This window comes from Chenopodium album, chromosome 11 (assembly GCF_948465745.1).
Source record: "Chenopodium album chromosome 11, dcCheAlbu1.1, whole genome shotgun sequence".
Lineage (NCBI taxonomy): Eukaryota > Viridiplantae > Streptophyta > Magnoliopsida > Caryophyllales > Amaranthaceae > Chenopodium > Chenopodium album.
In genome coordinates, this window is record NC_137844.1 from 11,469,263 (window position 1) to 11,491,099 (window position 21,837).

The 21,837-nt window shown below is 34.4% G+C and overlaps 1 protein-coding gene across 1 annotated transcript; it reads right to left on the reverse strand.

Annotated features, from left to right (window-relative positions):
• Positions 1-962: 962 nt before the first annotated feature.
• On the reverse strand, positions 963-2,553 carry LOC145568566 (transcription factor TCP18-like). Its single transcript, XM_081627986.1, has 2 exons — positions 1,502-2,553; positions 963-1,323 (listed from the first exon to the last, which is right to left on the reverse strand). Exons 1-2 carry the CDS (start codon positions 2,517-2,519, stop codon positions 1,268-1,270), a joined length of 1,074 nt encoding a protein of 357 aa, XP_081484112.1. The 5' UTR covers positions 2,520-2,553; the 3' UTR covers positions 963-1,267.
• Between the last annotated feature and the right edge of the window lie 19,284 nt (positions 2,554-21,837).

Here is a 21,837-nt window from a genome sequence, read left to right on the forward strand (position 1 = left end):
GGAAACTTATTTGCAATGCAAATGATGATTCTTCATTTATTTGTTGCTGTGGATATATCATCACTTTCTAAAGTGCAAGATGCAATTATTATTTTATGTGAAGTTCATTTGTTATGAACCTCAATTATTGGTCTCATTGGTATAATCTTTTTAATATAAGTATATTTTTCTCAAAATTATGCTTGCTTGGAATGAGAAAAATGATTAGTGGGTTGTGTTGATCCTTTGCTTATCACATTTGCTGCTCACATTTTAAAAGGAGATAGGGATTGCTATTATGCGTCACTTTTTAAAGTTGTGACCTATTATCCTTGTCATTTTAAACTTTATAATGTACTCTATTTGTGTCAAAATAACTGCAACATTTGACTTTTTAAATTCAAGCTAAGTTTTGTAATTCTTTGACCTTATATCTAATGAGTATACTAAGCTAATAAACAATATCATACGTGATCTTGATTAAGCTGCTTTTAACTTAAATTTTAGCATTTGAAAAGTCTATATTTGTATTAATACTTAGGTAAAGATGTTAATGAATAAATATACATTCCTTACGCAATCTAAAGTCAAATGCAGCACTCAATTTGGAACGACGGGTGTATATTCAATTTCAGTACGTAATTATGTATAGTAGTTAATAAATCATCTCTTTAACTTATCTCCTTACATTTTAAGCATGATCTGGCGTAATAAACTATAATCAAGATAATGGTACAATTGACAATTAATAGTTATAACATACAGCTAATTATAAGAAATGGAGGAAGTAATTGGATTTTTAAAAATACTCTAGCTATTGACAGTTTGACACCACATGAATTTTTGAACTATTTTTACATTTCATAACTTAGAATTTTACCAAGTTATTTAGAAACAAGCTCAAACTGAAAGGATAGCTCTTCAATTACATTTATCTGTTACTACTATTTACAACTTGCAACATTTATAAAGTCATAATACAATACATTTGATTTGAGCTATTAGTGATTACCAAGTAAATAGAGTAACATTAGAGACCATTAATTCTAAACACAATAATAACTTTAGTAAATCAAATTAAGTACTCTTGACAGAAGAAGAAAAAAAAAAAGATTTTCATACTATGCGTACATCACATAGTACATACCCCTCATCAAAGGAAGTGAATTATCCCTGTACTATAAACTTTGGCGAATTCGAATTCGAGGGGACAACAATGGTACTTGGAAGAGATGAAAACGTAAACCATTTTAGCTAGCTAGCAAGGACATACAATACAACCATTGAGTTACTGCTGTGGGCCTTCCACCATGTTCCGTTGTGTCGAAATCGGGTAGCTTGGAGCTGCAATAATGATGATCATCAGTTAACGGAAAAATTAATGGTACAATCTAGATGAATACATTTACAGATATGTCTATATCAAAATTTAAATGTAACAATTTTATGCTATAAATAGGTTTATCATATAGAAACGATGTACTATAATTATATTATATGATTAGGTATTATGGAAATTTACCACTTTGATGACAAACTTCAAAACTTGGCTGATAATTTAAAGTTGTTAAAGGACTCCAATTTCCTGTAAGATTATCATCTCTAACTTCAAAATAATCATTGTTTCCTTCCTTAATAATACTTGTATTAGTGTAATTAACTTGTTCTCTACTTTGCTTTCTCTCTAATGTTCTTTTCTTTGCCCTTTCTCTTGCCACTTTTCTTTCCTCTTTTGTTGTTCTCTTTCTCTTCTTCATAACTTCATCTTTTCTAGCACATGATGACAACCCTCTCTTCCCCTTAGAACACCCTATCCTTTCCTCTTCGACTATTGTCGAATCCACTTCACAATCATCCGAGGTTGAGGATATGGTGGTGCACTTAGTAGTCACACCACTTGGGCTTCCATGCTTGCTTTGAATGAGCTCCTCAATGGCCGACTTAGATTGTATCAACAACCACTCGACGGTTCTACTAGCCTTATCAAAGCCTAACATGTCTTGCAACTTGAAGAAAGGGCGAGCAACTTGAAGGGAGAGTCTCATTCTCCTATCTCTTAAACCATGAGCCGTCCTAATCTTGCTATGTCTATCTTTGTTGGAAGTTCTCCTCCTCTTCATCAAACCGCCGTGACTAATAACATTCTTATTAGAGCTTATGGTGTGGTTATTCATTTCATTATCTTCTACTATTCCATTGACCTCATCACCCTTGTTTGATGAATCATCCACTACCTTGTTATGATCAACTTCCAAGATGGAGGAATCGTCGGTCAAAATAGAGCTATTGTTAGCTAAGAAGGATTGTTGGATGAATTCAAGGTCATGGTTGATAACAAAATTGTCGATTTCATTGTAAATCAAAGGAGAAGGCAAGTGATAGTAAGATGTAGAGTAATGATTAGATGAATAATGATCATCTTGCTTGGAATTCGGGTTTGAATCATCAATAAGGTAGCTCAATATATTGTCCACATAAAGAATGGGACTAGTAGTACAAGCAGTTGTACTATTATTGCTCAAAGTAGAGGAGTTCAACATTATTATTGGGTGTAAAGACTAAACTATACTATTCTATGCGTTATTATCACACAAGGCAAGAACTAAAAAGAAACACTGAGAGCTATTTGAAAGGGAACTCTCAAAAGAAATTAGGAGAAGACTTTTTTAAGTAGAGCAATTCTTTTCAAGTGCCTTGTAGCATCAAGCAAAGTTGTTATAAGCTCGTTCGATCCGTCTTTTTCAATCTACTTTTCTGCAAACAAAGAATCAACTACAAAGCTTGAGATAATGGAGATGTTATGGAGTACAACACTAACATACACATGTGCCATATGTTGTTCAACGACAAAGACAAGTTATAAAAAACTAATTAATACCATATATATACACTTAATCTATGTGATTAAGAAAGATGGATAAGAGATAATATTTGCTAATTGACCTACCTTACACCATAATAATGGGAATAATTGAAGTGGGGGGGGGGGGGAGCTCGAAAGAGACGCGACAATAAGCTTTAGAAAGGTAAAAGGAAAGAGGGGGAATAGATGATGGGAATGATGATGAGAAGATGAAGGAAGGAAGATATAATGAGGGAAATTAAAGGTAAGATGCTAGGCTAGTGTCACATCTCTTTTTTTAGGAAGGAAAAAAGTTGGATGGTTGTGTTTGAGTTGTGTAGCAGCAACCATGAAAAGGAAATTAAAGGGTGGGGAATGAATTGAAGACCAATACAACAAAGACAATATGGCCAGAACTTAAAACATACAATAGTGTTCTTTGTTTTATGAAGTGACTAAGTGTGTGGATGATAAAATTTAGTGTTTGTGTCTTCAAGGGCCTCTTCACGTGGGAGTCAAATGACTATCTATGAGATGGATTTTGACACCCAAACTCCTCCATCCCCACAACTTTTCAATGCTTTCTTACCAGCCTATATCCAACAATAATTACTCTGGCTTGTGGTCTCGATACATGATCAATCGAGGATCAACAAAATAGTCCAATCTCGTATATCTATTAATGTATGTAGTACTGGAGAGGCTAGCTTGTGGTGCAAAATTTTGGCAGTACCTTGGATGGTTGTGGTGGTACATTGTTCTTCAGATAGAATTTTCAAGCGTGGTTCTATTGACTTGGTGTTGCATACAGTATTAGGGAGTTGTGGTGGTTGAATTAAAATTATGCCGTTTAATGGACTCAACCTATCAAGCCTTTTTGCTAACATGAAATATACACACAAAACACGTATTCTATTAGAGTCCATCATATCATTGATAAGGACATAACATATTTTACCTTATGGAGTATTAATAATTAGGTTATTGTGTATTTAACCCAATAATATGGTGATACGTGGACATGGTAGACCCCACTAACGGATTTATGGACGAAATCCGTTAATAGGCAGTGATTGGTGGTAAAAACCAATTTTTATTTTTTTATGTGGTGGTAAAATAAAACATTTTTTTTATAAAGGTAGTAAAAGCAAATAAGTGGTTTTTGGAGGTGGTAAAAATCAAAATTTCCAAATAATTATCTACAAATACATTATACCCCGTATATATTTCAAAGTCCGTTTGGCCCTATCAGATCGAAAACTCTCACATGTCCTCCCAGTCCGGGTTAGCAGGCTAGGCGCTTTTTGAGTGGGGGGAAGGAAAAGGAAATCCCTACCCCAAAATATCTTTAGTGGAGTTTGATCTCATAACCTTAAGGTTTTGAGATAAAAACTTTACCATTAGACCAAGCAACGTCTGGTGATTTGAATTATATATATGATGTCATCATAAGCTTACCTTCTTGTACCTAATACTCGTACTTCATAGCACTCAAACGCCTAATGTGATTGTGAGAATATATATATATACACCCCCTCAGCTCATCTAACATAACCATGACTTTGATCGAGAAGCTAGATATACATACCTTGTCAAGAAAGCGCAACTAAGTAATAAACCATGATCTATGTCATACTAGTAGTCCAGTACATACAGTTGTCATATTACTAGTTCAAATTTCAATATGACGTATTTGTGAATCCACAAGAATGACAAAGTCCCACCCTATATATCTAGGCGATATGTCCCTCGACTCCCTCATGACCTCCCTAAGTGTACATACTGTAAGGAGTAATAGTGTAAATTGATGTAAGAGATCTTTTGAAGGATCTTCTCCAATCTAGCTTGATGTTTGTTGAGCACACAAGACAATAATAAGTACAGGCATTGACCGTTCTAAACCCTATCTGAATCTGATTTATTAAATAAAAATAAAAATAATTAAAAAAAAACCCCTCTGAAACCATTTGCTGCACTTGGGCCCTTTAAACGCTGCATACCTACGTATTAAGCAGTGAACTCCATTTTTTCAAGGGCTATTTTTTTTTTTTTTTTTTTTTTTTAAGTATTAATTCATAATATTTGTTTTAATTCCTTTAATTTATCATAATTTGTTGAGCCATTAATTTAAACAGGTGACATGTTGATTAAATGTTATTGATTCTATAATATGGCAGAATTTTCTGAATTTTTCTGTCTGATAGAATAGCAGAAGTAATTTTTACAATTATGTTTTCTTAGTATCTTTCCATGAAAAGTCCTTTTGTTTTAATTAGGAAATGGAAAATAGGCTACTCCTTAATCAAAACACTGTGATATTACAATTATTGTCTCATAAGAAACCAATCAGATTAAATACTCACTTCGCCTCTTTTCAAAAAGTAATTAAAAAATAAATCAATTATTCGTCCTTTTATTATCTTGCTACATTATCTCGGTTATTAATATTCCCTTTTTAGAAAAGTTACTACATCCTTAAAGTTTTTTCAGTATAGTTTATCACTAAAGTTTGGCCTGGCCCGACCCCACTCATTTTTCTTCCTTCACTTTTTTCACATTCATTGTAAAGTATGTTCTGCGAAAACAATTCTCAAGTAGCACATAAATAGAGACGAAAAAAGTAACATAAATTTTTAGATTTATGGGTAATTACCATACAGTCCTTTTTACAAACCAATATTAACCCCATAAAATCAATATTAATCCTTTCTCTGAGCCTTATTCTATCAGACAATACTCACTTATATACTCCATTTCATCCCCAGTTAACTGATAATCATCTTCACAAATTTGCATATTTCGGAACATAAAAGGCGCACCTTGTTGGTATGAGTAATACGAACACACAGAAATCGACACACACAGACACACTTGAACTATGACCCCAGATCTCATGTAAAATAGTCCTACTTGAGGACAAACAACAATAACCTGGACTCGAAATCGTTGTCATTAACAGTACTATACAAACTTGTCTTTCTGATGACAATGTTCCAACCAACCATTAGAAAGATAACCTGCACTCTTCCATCCGTAGGCGAAATTCGCAGTTCCTTGTTATGCTGTTACAACATCATTGGTTTCAACTTTTAGGACAAATTATAGGATATGATGTATTATATACAAGTGATGGAAAAAAAAAAAAACAAGTTTGTTAATGTATTCTAAAGTTTAGTTTTTTGGATTTTGGTGTTCAACCTTTTCTTTCAGCAAATTGTGACTTGTTATTTCTAATTATTGCCAATAATTTGGATATTTCTTCAACAACTTGTGGCTTTACTCTCATTATTGATAATGATTTGTACTGTACTTGCATAAGTTTTAATTAAAATCAACTAAATTAATTAAACTTTATGGATTAATTAAGTTTTGTACTCCGTATATATACAACAGCCTAATTAATCATCCCAAATATCATTAATGTCACAATTATTTGGATACTTTTCTAATGTTGCACATACATTTTTTTTTCCTTCTTTTCTGCTTTACCATGGGGACCTTGGGGGTTGTTAGACTAGTCTTCAAATCTATGTGGATTAGTAAATGTAGTACTTTTTCAAATTCTAGGTATATATATGTATATTGTTGTTGCGATGCCATTGGGGGCTATAGAGAACTGTAAGAAAAACAACTCGTTACTATTGATTTCAGTCACCTCAAATTACATAAAAGTTCATAATTTGCATATATATCATTCAAAAAAAAATAAAAGACAAGCATGTACAAGCATAATGATTCAACTACATACTTCTGTTTCACAGTGATGTTTACGTTTACTATATATGGAATGGAATAAGCCATAATTAAGGTCCATTTAAGTGTAATTTTAACTTCTCTTAATCTTAAAGAAAAGTATGTATGACATAAAATGATGTATGTGGAGGTATAAATAAAGCCCTAGTGGAGGGCAATAATGTAAAGACAAGAAAAAAAAGGGGTGGCAAATGTGGTATAGAAAGCAAACCTTCTTTTGACTGTGGAAGAGGGCCTCTTATATTCCTCAAATGAAGGTCACTTTCATTAAAAAGAGGTGAACAGCCTCAACACACTCTCTCTCTCTTTTTCAAGTAGTCAAGTAGTTACAGCTATTTGAGGGTGGTATCCATCCATCCATCCATCTCGTCTTAAGCTAGCTTATACTCTATTTTCTTAGCTTTTTCCTTCTCTCTTTCTCTCTCAAGCCTTTCTAATGGAATGTATGTCGTGTTCCCTCCAATGCCGCGTGCTTATCTATGAAAATGCCTCCATAAATAATAGTATTTTATGTTAAAGGTGTCAATTCAGGTTATCAGTTGGGTTAGGGTCAAGCTTGGTTAATTTAGGTCATTTCGGATTTGAGACATCAACCAAATTACTGAGTGGTTAATTTAAGTCATTTCGGATTTAAAACATGCCAAATTATTGAGTGATGTGGATGAAGTTCATAAATTTGGGTTATTTTTTACCTCCTCTATTTTGATATCAATAATGACGTATATTAAGGGCATATTGAATATTTACAATGGGGTAGATTATTTTTCAGAAATTACATACATATGCAAAATTTGTGAAATTTTTTAAAAAGGGAATTATTATTCGTAATGAATATCTAAAGAACGAAGGATGTGATTAATTAGATCTTGAATTAATTAGATGTTCTACCATACTTTCAGGTGTTTACGCAATGAAATATGAAACTATGAAAGCTACCCTTTCTTTTACAACCTAAACAATAATAAGCTTTAGATTCATATCTAATGTAATTGTGAAACTATTTGATGCAAGAACTTGCATTAAGATCAATAAAGTAGGGTTGATGAGTCTCGCTCAAAACATCAATTAAGGGCTTGTTCTCATTGACTGAAATGAGCTGAACTGAATTGAACTGCACTTATTAGAGCTGAACTGAAGTGAAATGAATATTTTACGAGAGAAGGAAATTGGGAGTTAAAATGAACTGAACTTATTAGAACTGAACTGAATTGAAAATAATCTGATGAGAACAGGGCCTAAGTATGTGTTAAGAAGAATGAGAGGGAGATATATTGGGTTACTGTATTGCTTGTACTTGTAAAACTATACACCACAATATTTCAAACCCTACTAAGCTAGTGCTTTCAATTCCACTTCATCTATGTCATGTCTAGTCTTTATATCTATTTACATACATATTGTTTTAAGATTTTTTTTATCGTTAAGTACTACAAGTATTATATTTTTATGGAAATACGAGTAGTCCTTTTGCATGAACATGATGCACAATTATAAAGCTAAAATATGCATCTATTTTTACCATTGCCTACTCCTTACAAATTTTTACCATATTTGCATGCCGTTCTATTACTACCCCTTTTTCCTACTCAAAGGTCTTTATCCATCGTTTTAGATTAGATTATTAGACTACCATTACGCTTGTACCTCATTTTTATTGGTTACTTTATGGTGTTATGCTTTAATATCTCACGCCCTTACTTTGTGTCATGCGATGTATGAGAAACCACGTATGTATACAATCAAGAGAAGGTATTGTGTGGGTACGAACGCACGAATTGTTGGGTGCGGGAAGCTTGACTGATATATTTTACTCGTTGACTGATATGTTTAATGTGTTGGATGATATGTTTCATTTGTTGGCTGATATGTTTTTGTGTTAGCTAATGTATTCTTTTTGTTAACTGATATATATTTTTTAAAATTTTTGATAAGTTCTTTTGTTTGCTGATATCAGACATTATTTAGCTTATATGTTTCTTTAGTTGGCTGATATGTGTATATCTTAATTGTTGGCTCATCTGTTTTATTTTGTTGGATAATATGTTTATTTTCTTGGCTTACCTATTGATTTTGTTGGCTGATACGCTTCATTTGTTGGCTTATATGTGTCTTTTGTTGGCTGATATACTTCTCTTGTTGGCTGATATGTATCTTTTGTTCGTTGATACGCTTCATTTGTTGGCTTATACACTTCATTTGTTGGCTGATATACTCCTCTTGTTGGCTTATATGTATCTTTTGTTGGCTGATATACTTCTCTTGTTGGCTTATATGTATCTTTTGTTGGCTGATATACTCCTCTTGTTGGGTTATATGTATTTTTTGTTGGCTGATAAGTTTCTTTTGTTGACTGATACGTTGTTATTAATGTCTTATATGTTCCTAATGTTGACTGTTATAAGACATTAATTGGCTAATATGTTTATTTTAATGGCTAATATACATCTTTTGTTGGCTTATATGTATCACTAGCATTAGCTTCAACAACACAAATGTATAAGCCAACAACACAAATGTATCAGTGTAGGGAATATTCAAGCATTACCCCAAACTTGAACCCTACTGTGATCATACACTTAAGCATGGTGGCGTCCAAAGGGAAGGAAGCTAGAGCAAAAGAGTCGCCAACAAGTTTTAGGAACTTGTAAACCGTTCACAAGGTGAAGATTACACCCCTTAACGATCCATGAGATCGTCAACTCCAAAAGGTCTTGAACCAAATAGGGTTCGGGGATGAAGGTACAAATCCAACCTAAAAGAGATTGAACCTGCCCTAAATAGGCCTCTACTTCATTCTTCTCGTATTCATGTGCGCTTTCTGACTAACATGCAAACAATAGATTAATCCTAAACCTGTTTATCTATGTTGGTTGAATTTAATGCACAAACAAAACTATTATTGGCGATCACTTGAATTATAATCATATTAGCCCAAAACAAGATTATTTATTATCTTGTTAAGCGTGATTACAAGTACAAATTCCCTTTGAACATGCATAAAAGGCGTGATCAAGCAATAACAATAATAATCATCAAGCAACATAATAACAATCATCATAATTATAATCATAATCATAATAACAATCATAATAATCATAATTATCATAATCATGTTAAAGCACAATATTAATAGCAAGATCCTAGGCATGATACTAACAATATTAATAACAAACCCTAGCATGTCACTAAACATCAAAGATCAAAGCTTTACCCCTAGCATGATACTAACATGATATTAGAAAAGAGTAAAAGGCACCCTAAACATGATACTAGAAAGCGATAATAACATCCTAACATGATACTAGGAATTAAACAAATAATAAACATGCTTTCTACAAGAATAGAGCAATAAGATTACATACTTTGATGCCTCGTACCTCTTTCTAATAACAAAATACACGCGTTAGTAACTTCAAGGAAAATAATAAAATCAAACAATTAAATTAAATAATTGAAAGAGAGATTAGGGACCAAACCCTCGGAAATTATAACCTTTCACGTCTAGGGCGAAGGCAACTTCGAACTTAGCTAGGTGTGTCTAGATCTCGTGAATGCGGAATTTTGTAAGAGGGAAGGTTTAGAAAAAGAAAGAGAGAGAAAGCTTCTAGCTTTTTAGAGAGAGATGATGATTGTTGTAGATGAGAATTGGTGATTGTAGATAATTGAGAATTGATGATTGTGGATGATGAGAATTGGTGAATCAGGACCCTATTTATAAGAAAACAGTCCGGAAATAGGTAGAATTTGATAAGGAATAAAACTCCACTCTGTCGCTGCAAAACCGACCTTATCGCCAGGCGACAGGGTCTGTCGCGTGGCGACAGCCTGGATTTCTACACGCTTTCAACACGGAGTCCACATATGAATCAAAATCGATTTGTAAAGTCCGTATGAAAACTGAAATCGTATTTTTCATAAAATAATATTTTATTCCAAATAAAACTTATCAAAATAATTATTAATTCTAATCTTATTAGGATTAAAGAGAACCTTCTAGAGAATTCAAGAAGACTATAATCAATTCTAATAACTTTAGGAATAATAATTAACATTGGGCCCTCCCCTAGATCATTGGGCCGTATGTAAAGATCAAATCGGACCCAGCTTAGTATTTTGGCCATAACTTCCTCATTATTCATCGGAATTGGGCTTATAATATATCGTTGGAAAGCTCTTTGCAAGCCCCATCCAACTACACTATTATTGGACCCTTGTCGTGGACCAAACTAAACTGTATTGGCTGTTTTCATAAAATAGAGTTGTTTTCGAAAACAAAAAGAAAGAATTTTTAATAAAAACCAACCGCAACACTTGACCTTTCACACTTTCACCTCATTCGATAATCATTTGACGCAAAAGGTATTTATCACTGGGTTTGGTTTTGGGGAGACACATTTGGGTGTCTACAATCAGCCTAATAAATTCATCTTCAATCTCCCCTAAAATTCTTAATTCATCTTCAAAATCCTCTTTTCAGGAAGAAAAGAAAAGAAAAGGCAACTAGAAGAAGACCATATTTAGACTTTAGAGTCACTCACACATAGGGATGGCAATCCAGTCCGGATCCGACCCTACTCCGCCCCAATCCGAGGTAAAAAATCCGCTCCGAGTCCGCGAAAAAAGTAATTCGAGTTCGACTCTATTAAAATAATCGGACTCCGAGTCGGAGGTGGGTCAGAGTCGGATCCTACAAAAAATCCGAGAAAAAAATCCGACTCCGACAAATGTCCAACTCTGACGGATTATCCGACTCCGACTCCAATAGATAATGGATTTTTGTGTGGGTCATGGTGGCATTGGGTGTGAGTTGTAGGCCCAAATAGCCCAATTTCTCAAAGTATATTAAATAACGAAAAAAAACTCGGAGTCGGGTCGGATCGAAGTCGGAGTCGGAGGTCGGATAATGAAGTCGGAGTCGGAGTCTTGGAGTCGGATGTCGGAGTCGGAGTCAGATTTAGCCTCCGACTTCCTGTCGGGTCGGAGTCGGATTTAGCATAATCCGCTCCGATCCGACCCGTTGCCATCCCTACTCACACATAATTAGAGGCACGAACAACAGCAGAAGTCAATCTAATCTCCTTCTTCTACTTTGTTCCTCACGCCACAAACCTTCTCCTTCGTTCCTCCTATCGCCACCAACAACAGCAGCACCCAACCACCACCAGCAGTGAACCGCCACCAGCAAGCCAGTCTCCTTCGATCTCCTTCAACCACCGAACTAAGTCACCCCCTCTCTTTCAACAACCGAACCCAAGCCAACGCACCCACAAACCACCGAACCCACCAACCAATCGACCACCAGATCAGCCCCTTAATTTTCGGCCACCAAAAACCCACATCCTCACAACAACCACCTACAACCAATCTCCCATTATCGCCGATCGTCTTGACCCAGAACTCACGGTGGCTTGACTTATCGCCTCCAAGTAAATTGCAAATTGGTGGAAGAAAGAAGAAAGAGAGGAGAGAGAAAAATTCACTTTTCAGATTTTCAGAGAGAACAAAAGTGAAATAGAGAAAAATGGAGAATAGTCGCACAAACTGTTGGGTACGGCCTGCACCCAATAGTTTGCGTACAATCAATATCATATGCCTTTGTTGAATTCTACTTAATTAATTTCCTATCGCTTCTAATTAAAGAGTTAAATGGACCTATTTGAATTGTGAGAGGTCGGAAATTTATGATAACTTGACTAGCTTTTTTGTCTTAATGTCTCAGGTAAAACACTAATTTGAAAATAGATTTAGGGTTACTTTTAATGTGTGTTTGTATAACTGTATATGCGTGTATCGGTGTATGTATAAGATTTAATCAATTTGAAAACGTGTGTGTGAGGCATACTTGAACCTGTCATTTGTCCTCATTACTTGGCAGATGATGTAGTGACATGTCATATGATTACTATCATTCATTAAACAAATATATACGATAAATTGTTAGTATTACTATTCGAACTCATGACCTCATGCTCATTATAATTTAACTTCAACCAGAATTGTCTACAATGTTTTGTTATAAAGAGAAAAGTTAATCGTATTCATAAACTTGAAAATTTAATGAGTATATTTATACATGTATTTTTAACTACAATCTATAATAACACAAAATAATAATAATTTAATTTCTTTTATTTGCTTATACATATAATAAAACCTATAGTGTTTCAAAAATAAATAAAAATAAAACCTATAACTATTTTATATATGTAACACAAAATATGTATTGAATATTTTAAGCTATTTGTTATTTATTTTTCTATTCTAATGACACGTCTTACATATATCTAAACGTTTTGTTAAAAAAGAATTAATCATATTCATAAACTTGAAGATTTCATGTTTGAATTTATACATGTATATTTAACAACAATCTATAAATAACAAAATTTAATCTCATTTCATTTATTTGCTCATACATAAAACCTATAGTTATTGCTATTTAAAATATGTAACCCAAAATATGTATTGAACTTTTTAAGATAAAGTTTTTTTTTTCATAACAATTGAAGAACGAAATAATTTTAGGATGCTAGATATTGGATAATATATTTTGATGTTCAATAATGATTGGAAATATATATATCAAATACAAACTTTTATATGTGGCTAGCCACATCGTGTGACCAACCATTATGCGGGACAGGGGATTACTTTGTTAGTTCTATACTCACTTGGTCAGGGGTTACTAAGTCGGTTAGGGGTTACTCGATCAAGGGTTATATGATCTGGAATATTAATACTCACTCGGTCGGGAATTAAGTCGATCAGGTGTTACTCACTCGACGGTCGGGAGTTACTAAGTCGGTCACGGGTTACTTGGTCGGTATGGGGTTACTCAGTCGATCAGGGTTTACTCGCTCAGGGGTTACTTGGTGTGTGTCAGCTGGCCACACGGTGTGGCCAGTCGCACACAAAAGTTGTGGTATTTTCAAATAATACGAGTGATAAAGTAAATTTAACTAATGTAATCTATATTTATATTTCATCACAATATTTTTTTAAGAAGGTATTGCGTCAGTCCGGACTGACAAAATGCGAATTTTTGATTTTTTAATTGGCGGGATGATCCTCTATTAGTTGAATGATATCCTCTACTGGTTATATGATATCCTTTATTGGCTATGTAATATCCTTTATCGGCTGGATGATATCCTCTATTGGATATATGATATCCTCTATTTGCTATATAATATCATGGCTAGATGATAAATGATATCATATGGCCAATAGAAGATATCATAGACAAAATCATAAATGATATCATCCAACCATGATATCATATGACCAATAGAAGATATCATAGACACAATCATAAATGATATCATCCAACCATGATATCATATGGCTAATAGAGGATATCCAGCCAATAAAGGATATCATAGACACAATCATAAATGATGTCATATAGCTGTAGACACCTAATTGTGTCTCCCCAAAACCAAACTCAGTGATGAATATCTTTCACGTCACTTGATTATCGAACGAAGTGAAAGTGTGAAAAGTCTTGTGATGCGGTTGTTTTAATTAAAATATCTCTTCTTTCTGTTGTCAAAAATGTACTCTATTTATGAAAGTTTCCAGTCTAATTTAGTTTGGTCCATGATAAGGGTCCAATAATGGTGTAGTTGGATTGGGCTCGAAAAGAGCTTTCCAACGATATATTATAAGCCCTATTCCGATGAATAATGAGAAAGTTATGGCCAAAATACTAAATTGGGCCTGAAATGGTTTTATGCCCAATGATCTAGTGGAGGGTCCATTAATTAATATTCCTAAAATTATTAGGATTGATTTTAATCCTCTAGAATAATCTAGAAGGTTATTTTGAATTCTAATGGGATTAGGATTAATAATTATATCTTTTATGAAAATAAAGAATTCTATTTGGATTAAAACAAGTGTTTTAAAGAGATTAAATCTGATTTTCAAAGATAAGTACGGATGTTATTAATCGAGTTTAATTAGATTAAGGACTCCGTACAGATTTTTAGAAAATGTGTAAACCAACGCGAAACGACAAAGCTGGCGCTCCACGACAAGCCTGTCGCACAGCGACAGGGATGTCGCGTCGCGCTGGACCCTATCGTTCTGCGACTAGGGCAGTTTTACTCCTGATAGGATTCGGTCTTTTTCTGATCGTTTTCGGGCTATTATTTATAAATAGGGTCGTATTTCCCCGTTTTTATCATCAACAATCATCAATAATATTCTATTCTCTTCTCTCTCAAGCTCTAAGATTTTCTTTCTCCCTCTTTTCTAGCCTAGCCTTTTTCAAATAAAAATACCGCATTCACGAGTTCTAGACACACCTAACCAAGCTCGAAATTGCCTTCACCCTAGACGTGAAAGGTTGATAATTTCTGAGGGCTTGGTCCCAAATCCATATTTCAATTATCTAAATTAATTGTTTGATTTAATATTTTCCTTGAAGTTACTAACGTGCGTATTGTTTTGATAGAAAGAAATACGAGGTAACAAATTAAGTAATTTTATTGCTTTATTTTTTTAAGAAAGCATCTTTATATTATTTTAATTCCTATTATCATGTTAGGATGTTATTTATTGTTTTATAGTATCATGCTTAGGTTGCTTCCTATTTTCTTCTATCATATTAGTATCATGTTAGAGATAAAGATTTGATATTTATTTTGTAGTGACATGGTTAGGATTTGTTATTAATCTTGTTAGTATCATGCCTAGGGTCTTGCTAATATTATTATGCTTTGAGAATATTATTATGATGATGATTATCATTATTATGTTGCTTGATATTATTGTTATTGCTTGATCACGCCCTCTCTTGCAGGATTAAAGGGAATTTGTACTTGTAATCACGCTTAATAAGATAATTAATAATCTTGTTTAGGCTAATGTGATTTTAATTCAAGTGATCGCCAATAATAGTTTTGTTTGTGCATTAATATTCAACCAACATAGATTAAACAGGTTTAGGATTAATATATTGATTGTATGTTAGTCAGAAAGCGCACATGAATATGAGAAGAATAAAGTAAAGGCCTATTTTTAGGGGAGGTTCAATCTCTTTTAGGTTGGATTTGTACCTTCATCTCCGAATATCCAGTCTTGGTTCCAGACCACTATGGAGTTAGCGATCTCATGGATCGTGAAGGGGGTGTAACCTTCACCCGGTGAACGGTTTACAAGTTCTTAAAACTTGTTGGCGACTCTTTTGCTCTAGCTTCCTTCCCTTTGGACGCCACCATACTTAAGTGTATGATCACAGTGCGGCTCAAGTGTGGGATGCTTGAAATATTCCCTACAATAGCCAATAGAGGATATCATCTAGCCATGATATCATATATCTAATAGAGGATATCATCCCGCCAATAGAGGATATCATACAAGGATATGTATAATTTGTTTGATGATATGTATAACAATGGTGGACCCTCCATTAAAGAGTTTGTACTAAAGATAATGGGTGTAACATAACTTTCTCATTTCTCAACCAAAATATATGCATTTGTCATCAAAATGCTCACAATTCAACATACAATCATATAGGACAAACAATTTCAACAATTATATATCACATAAGAAAGCCCCAATTCGATTTTTTGGGCATTTTTCGAAAGATCCGAGAATTAAACTTTCTCTCTCTTCCGCCATGAATGACCTCGCTTCTCTCTTTCGCCATTGATGTCGTCATCGTCGCCTATAAGGAGAGAAGGAGATCCACCATTTTTGTCATCATCGTCGTCTTTATCGTCATTGTTATCTCCTCCGCCGCACGAACTATTTGGTCAGGCTTGATTGACGCAATAGTTTGTAAATTTCTTTTTATTATAACTTATTTTTTAACATACATATAATGATTTGGGGCATTGTTCGAGTCAAAAACTAGTTTCATATTACATCTATATTATAAGAAGTGATCTGATTCATCTATATTAATAATTATGTTAAGTAAATAAAGACGTAAAATTTGGAATAAATAGGGGTGAGATATTTTTGTTTTCTTGAAAAAAAAAAAAAGGGAAATCGGGAGGGAAGCCAAGTGTTGAAGGCATGCATGTTCTTGTATAAGTATAGTACTTGATATCATGTAAAGATGACTACCATTAAGTCATTTTGTTGTCTTTTCTTTTCTTTTCTTGTTTTGTTTGGTGAAGAGCCCATAGAATAAAAGAAAATAACAAAAATTATACTATTTTGTAAAATGATATATATATATATATATATATATATATATATATATATATATATATATTAGAAATGAAGAGATAAAGACCAATCTTTTGGAGTAAACTCTAGTCAATTTTGAAACCCAAAGTTTCATATGTGGCTGGCCATACCGTGTGATCAGCCGCAATTTTTTATTTTTTATTTTTAATTCTTTTTCACTCTCTTCTCTCTCCTCTTTTCTTCTTCTCCAAGCCCATAACCTTCATCTTAATTTTCTCTCTCCTCAAACACTTTTCACACTCCCATCTTCTTCTCTCTCTTAAAACCACCAATTTTTCTCTAAAATCCATTGTAACTACTCCAAAATTGAAGCAATTCACATCGATTTTGTTCTACTTTTTGCTCAAATTCAACGAATTTTAGTCATAAACTTACATATAAACAAGTTGAAGGGACCAATTTGACTAGAATTTTTGCAAATACGAACCCTATTTTGGCAGAAGAACAAATTGAAGAAAAATTTGAATGGAATGAGGTAAAGAACAATAAACTCGTACGGAAATTTGTTCTCAAATGCAAAGGTAACTTATACTCCAAAATTTTCGAAGAATTTGATGATTTTTTGGGCGATTTTTTACTAATATTTTTTGTACATCGGGGCTAGGGTTACAGGTGTTGGTGGTAGCGTTGTTGCTAGTGGGTTTTGGGTGTGGGTTCGGGTTTGGTAAGGGTAAGGGTGGGTTGGGTTATGGTTTTAGGTGGGTGGATTTAGGTTATGGGCTGGTGGCGTGGGTTAGGGGTTGGTGGTGTAGTGTTTGGGGTTGTGGCTAGTGGCGTGGGGTGTGGTGGTGTGGTGGAGTTTAAGGCTTTGAGTTGGTGTAGGATTAGGGGTTACTTACTTGGTTAGGGGTTACTAGGGGTGTTACAGGTTACTTACTTGGTTAGTGGTTACTAGGGGGTTACTTGAGGGGTTACTTAAGTGGGGTTGCTTGAGGGGTTACTTAAGTGGGGTTACTTGTGTATTAGCAGATAGCCACAACGTGTGGTCAGCTACACACTAAACATACTGATTTTGAAAAATAAAAGAAATTTTGATAAATTAAAGTGAAATGATAAAGATTATAAAGGACACTAAATTCTTGTAATTGTTTCAAAAATTCCAAATTTATGCATAGATATTGGTCGGGTATTTTCTAGGAATATATATAGTATTATATGTATTTTTGCCCTTCTTTGGTGCTGAGAGTTAGAGAATGTTTCAAATGTTCAATGATGTAGATAAAATTTAATTCATATTCTTGTAGTCTTATTCGATATCTTCCCTAGGCTTTAACTTATTAAGCTAGATAATGATACGTAAACTCAAGAATGAATGAGCTGAGCTTTCAATAATCCAATCAAATACTTTCATTCTTTCTCCTCCGATCCACCTTTCAACTAATTGAACTTATTAGTTGATCCTATATATCTATGATCTAGAGAAGTTAACAACTAGTGCTGTCGCCAGCAGTGAAATAATCAATTAATAGAATTATTAAGGCTATTATATAGCATTTAGAATATGAACTCAACTAGCTATTTAACTAGTTATAATTTTCTCTATTCAAAAAAAAAAAAAAACTAAAATATAATTTCTATAGGCATTTTTTTATTTTCTTAATTGAGTATGTATATAATATGTTTAAGAACACACCTGAAATTGTTATGATCAATTATTGTACTCTTCTCATATAAGAAAAATAAGTGCATCCATGCAATGGCAGTATGGGTCGGGGGCATTCTAAGTTTTAAACGATGAAAGCTTATTAAATCAAGTTTTTTTTTCCCCAAATAATACAGTACATCAAGTACACTAAAAAGAAAGCAAGCATTTTATACACCTACGCGTAAGCTAGTTCACATCATTAGCTTCGATCCTACATACTTCACAATGTATATGTATGCTGACGTGTACATCTGAAGAATTAGAAAGATAATTGCTTGCCTCCTCATTAATCACAATCGAGAATATATAATCGTTACAAATCCTAGTCCTAGTATCAAAAGATATCGTAGGATCTTCGGAAAATAACTAAAATAGAAAAGATAATATATGGAAATATTCTATCAAATCAAACTAACATACGATAATATCTCAATACCCCCCTCAAGTTGGAGCATAGGGATAAAAATTGTCCAACTTGGAAAGAAGATAATCAAATTGTGCTTTCCCGAGAGCCTTTGTGAAAATATCCGCAAGCTGTGAAGATGTCGAAACATGAGATGGAGAAATCAACCCCTCGGTAATGGCATCACGAACAAAGTGACAATCAATCTCAATGTGATTTGTCCGTTCATGAAAAACTGGATTCTTTGCAATATGCAAAGCTGATTCACTATCACAAAACAACTTAATTGCCTTTGGGTGTTGAACTCCAAGACTTAATAACAAAGCCTTCACCCATTTTAGCTCTTTTAGTGACGAAAGACATAGACCTATATTCGGCCTCTGATGAAGAAAGAGAAACCGTTGGTTGTTTTTTGGTTTTCCACGAAATAGGTGATTTACCAAGAAAGACAAGCCAACCAGACAAAGATAGTCGAGTGAGGGGACAAGCAGCTCAATCGGAATCACACCAACCTTGCAGATTTAAGTCACAATCAGAGCTCAATAAAATACCTTGTCTAGGAGTCCCCTTCAAGTATCGGACCACCCTTAATGCAGCATCCCAATATTCACTTCATGGTTGCTGCATAATCTGAGACAAAACGTGGACCGAGTATGCTAAATCAGGCCGCGTTACAATAAGATAAATCAGACGACCAACAAGCCGTCTATATGACTCCGGATCAGAGATAAGGGCACCTGTGGCTAGACCCAATTTGTGGTTCTGCTCCATGGGAAAACCACTAGGCTTGGCGCCTAACAAACCCGCTTCGGAAATAATATCTAGAGTATATTTCCGTTGATACAAGAACAAACCTGCAGAGCTACGAGCCACTTCAATCCCCAACAAATATTTCAAAGGACCTAGATCCTTCATCTTGAAACAATCACACAGATAAGCCTTAAAAATAGTCAATGCAGCGGAATCATTCCCAGAAATAATCAGATCATCAACATACACTAAGACAGTAATTTGAGTAGTGCCTGTAGTATATGTGAATAAGGAGTAATCAGAATAGGATTGTAAGAAACCATACTGTTTAAAGGCCGTAGTGAGTTTAGCAAACCAACAACGAGGAGCCTGCTTCAAACCATAAAATGACTTTCGCAATCTGCAAACTAAAGAAGGGTCCGAGCTTTCAAACCCTGGCGACAGTTTCATGTAGACCTCTTCATCTAAGTCCCCGTGAAGGAATGCATTATGAACATCCATTTGGTGTAGCTCCCAATTCTTTGCAGCTGCAATAGCAAGAACAGTTCGCACCATTGTCATCTTAGCAACCGGAGCAAAAGTCTCATCATAATCGACACCTTCTTTCTGATGATTCCCATAGACCACCAAACGAGACTTGAGACGCTCAACGCCTCCATTCGAAAGAAACTTGGTCTTATAGACCCATTGACTACCTAGAGCCCTTTTTCTCGGGGGAAGAGGCTCCAAGGTTCAAGTGTTGTTGTCTTCTAGAGCCCTAATTTCTTCATTCATGGATTTATGCCACCCTTCAGATTGCATAGCTTCTTTAAAAGATTTCGGATCCTTGCTTTGTACAACAGCTGAAATAAATGTCCGATAATTCACAGAAAATTTGTCATAATGTATATAATGTGCTAAGGGGTAAGGAGTACCTGAAGACTGATTGGAAGGCGGAGACGGACTATTAGCAAAAACTGAGTGAGTGACATAGTCACGAAGCAAAACGGACGGGAATTTCTCCCTAAATCCACGGCCCATATCATGCTGCTGCTGGTCCGTGGAGCTGGTGGTGGGCTGCTGTGGCTCTGTGACGGCAGTGTGCTGCAGAGGAGACACAGCAAGCTGCTGCTACTGTGGCGCAGCGTGCTGCTGCTCAGCATGCTCGGCAGTGGCAGCTTGCTGCTGTGATGCGTGAGCACAACAAGTACAAAAACACATACGTCTAACACTTAACACTTGGATGCACGATAGGCACACTGAATTTTCTCCAAGCTTCGCAATTATTCTCTTGAAGCATATACTACAAAAATTTCCTAATCTAGGTTTGTTGATATGAGCTCATATAAAAACTTCTATGCATGTTTTACAATGGAGACTTGTCTACGATCCAATAGTCAACACAATGGATAAACCCTATGCATGTGGCCACTCTTTGGACTCATTTACTTTATGAACCTTATCCAAATACAAATACGGAGTAACTTTTATTATTATATAATTATTTGAAACTATACATTACATAAATTACAATATGACATAATAAGTTTACGTATGGTACTTGTTGAAATAATCAACAAATGAACAAGCTATGTTTCCTTAGTTGCAAAAGAAGACACAAAACTTTTCCTATTTATAGTGAAGCACCACTCAAAATTGGGCTAATGAAACAACTACTTTGGTTAGTTACGGTATTATTCAGTTGTAGCAGCTTTTATAGCCGTCCAAGTATGACCAAGTTAGTTGATAGAATTGGTTACATGCACACTACTACTACTAGCTCTCAATCTCTCATCTAGAAGATTTTGATGTTTGTGATTATTATGCCTTCTACAATGCTCTAGCAATCAAGATGAGCTAATGCTCACGTGAGAATGAGATGCCTACATGGTCCTAATGACTCAATGATTATCGCACTTCCTCCGATCCGTTTTATTTCTATTATTTGCAACACAACGAACATCAATGTATATTCTTGTAATTCAGTTGTAAGAGGTGATTAGAGAAGATAAAAGAACATTTTTTATCAAACTAATCTAAATATATATTGGAAATAAAAAGGATTAAATTAAGTATAATATTATGTCTGTAAATAATTTTAGATTAACTTGTCCTTTTACATTGTCTAATAATTTCCTCCATAAATCGTGTACATACATACCGTGTCTTGAAGCTATGTTGTAACTTATAAGTAATAAAAGAAAACAGATAGAGAAAGTACGTAGCTAGTTGGTCTTCTTGTAGTAATATTTAAATTATTTGTCATGTTAAATTAAAATA

Excerpts from the sequence above, each read along its gene's own strand:
- LOC145568566 (XM_081627986.1), bottom strand. The coding sequence starts at position 2,519 with ATGTTGAACTCCTCTACTTTGAGCAATAATAGTACAACTGCTTGTACT. Across the intron at positions 1,324-1,501 it reads TGAAGTTTGTCATCAAAGTG|CTCCAAGCTACCCGATTTCG; the intron begins GTAAATTTCCAT and ends TCATTATTGCAG.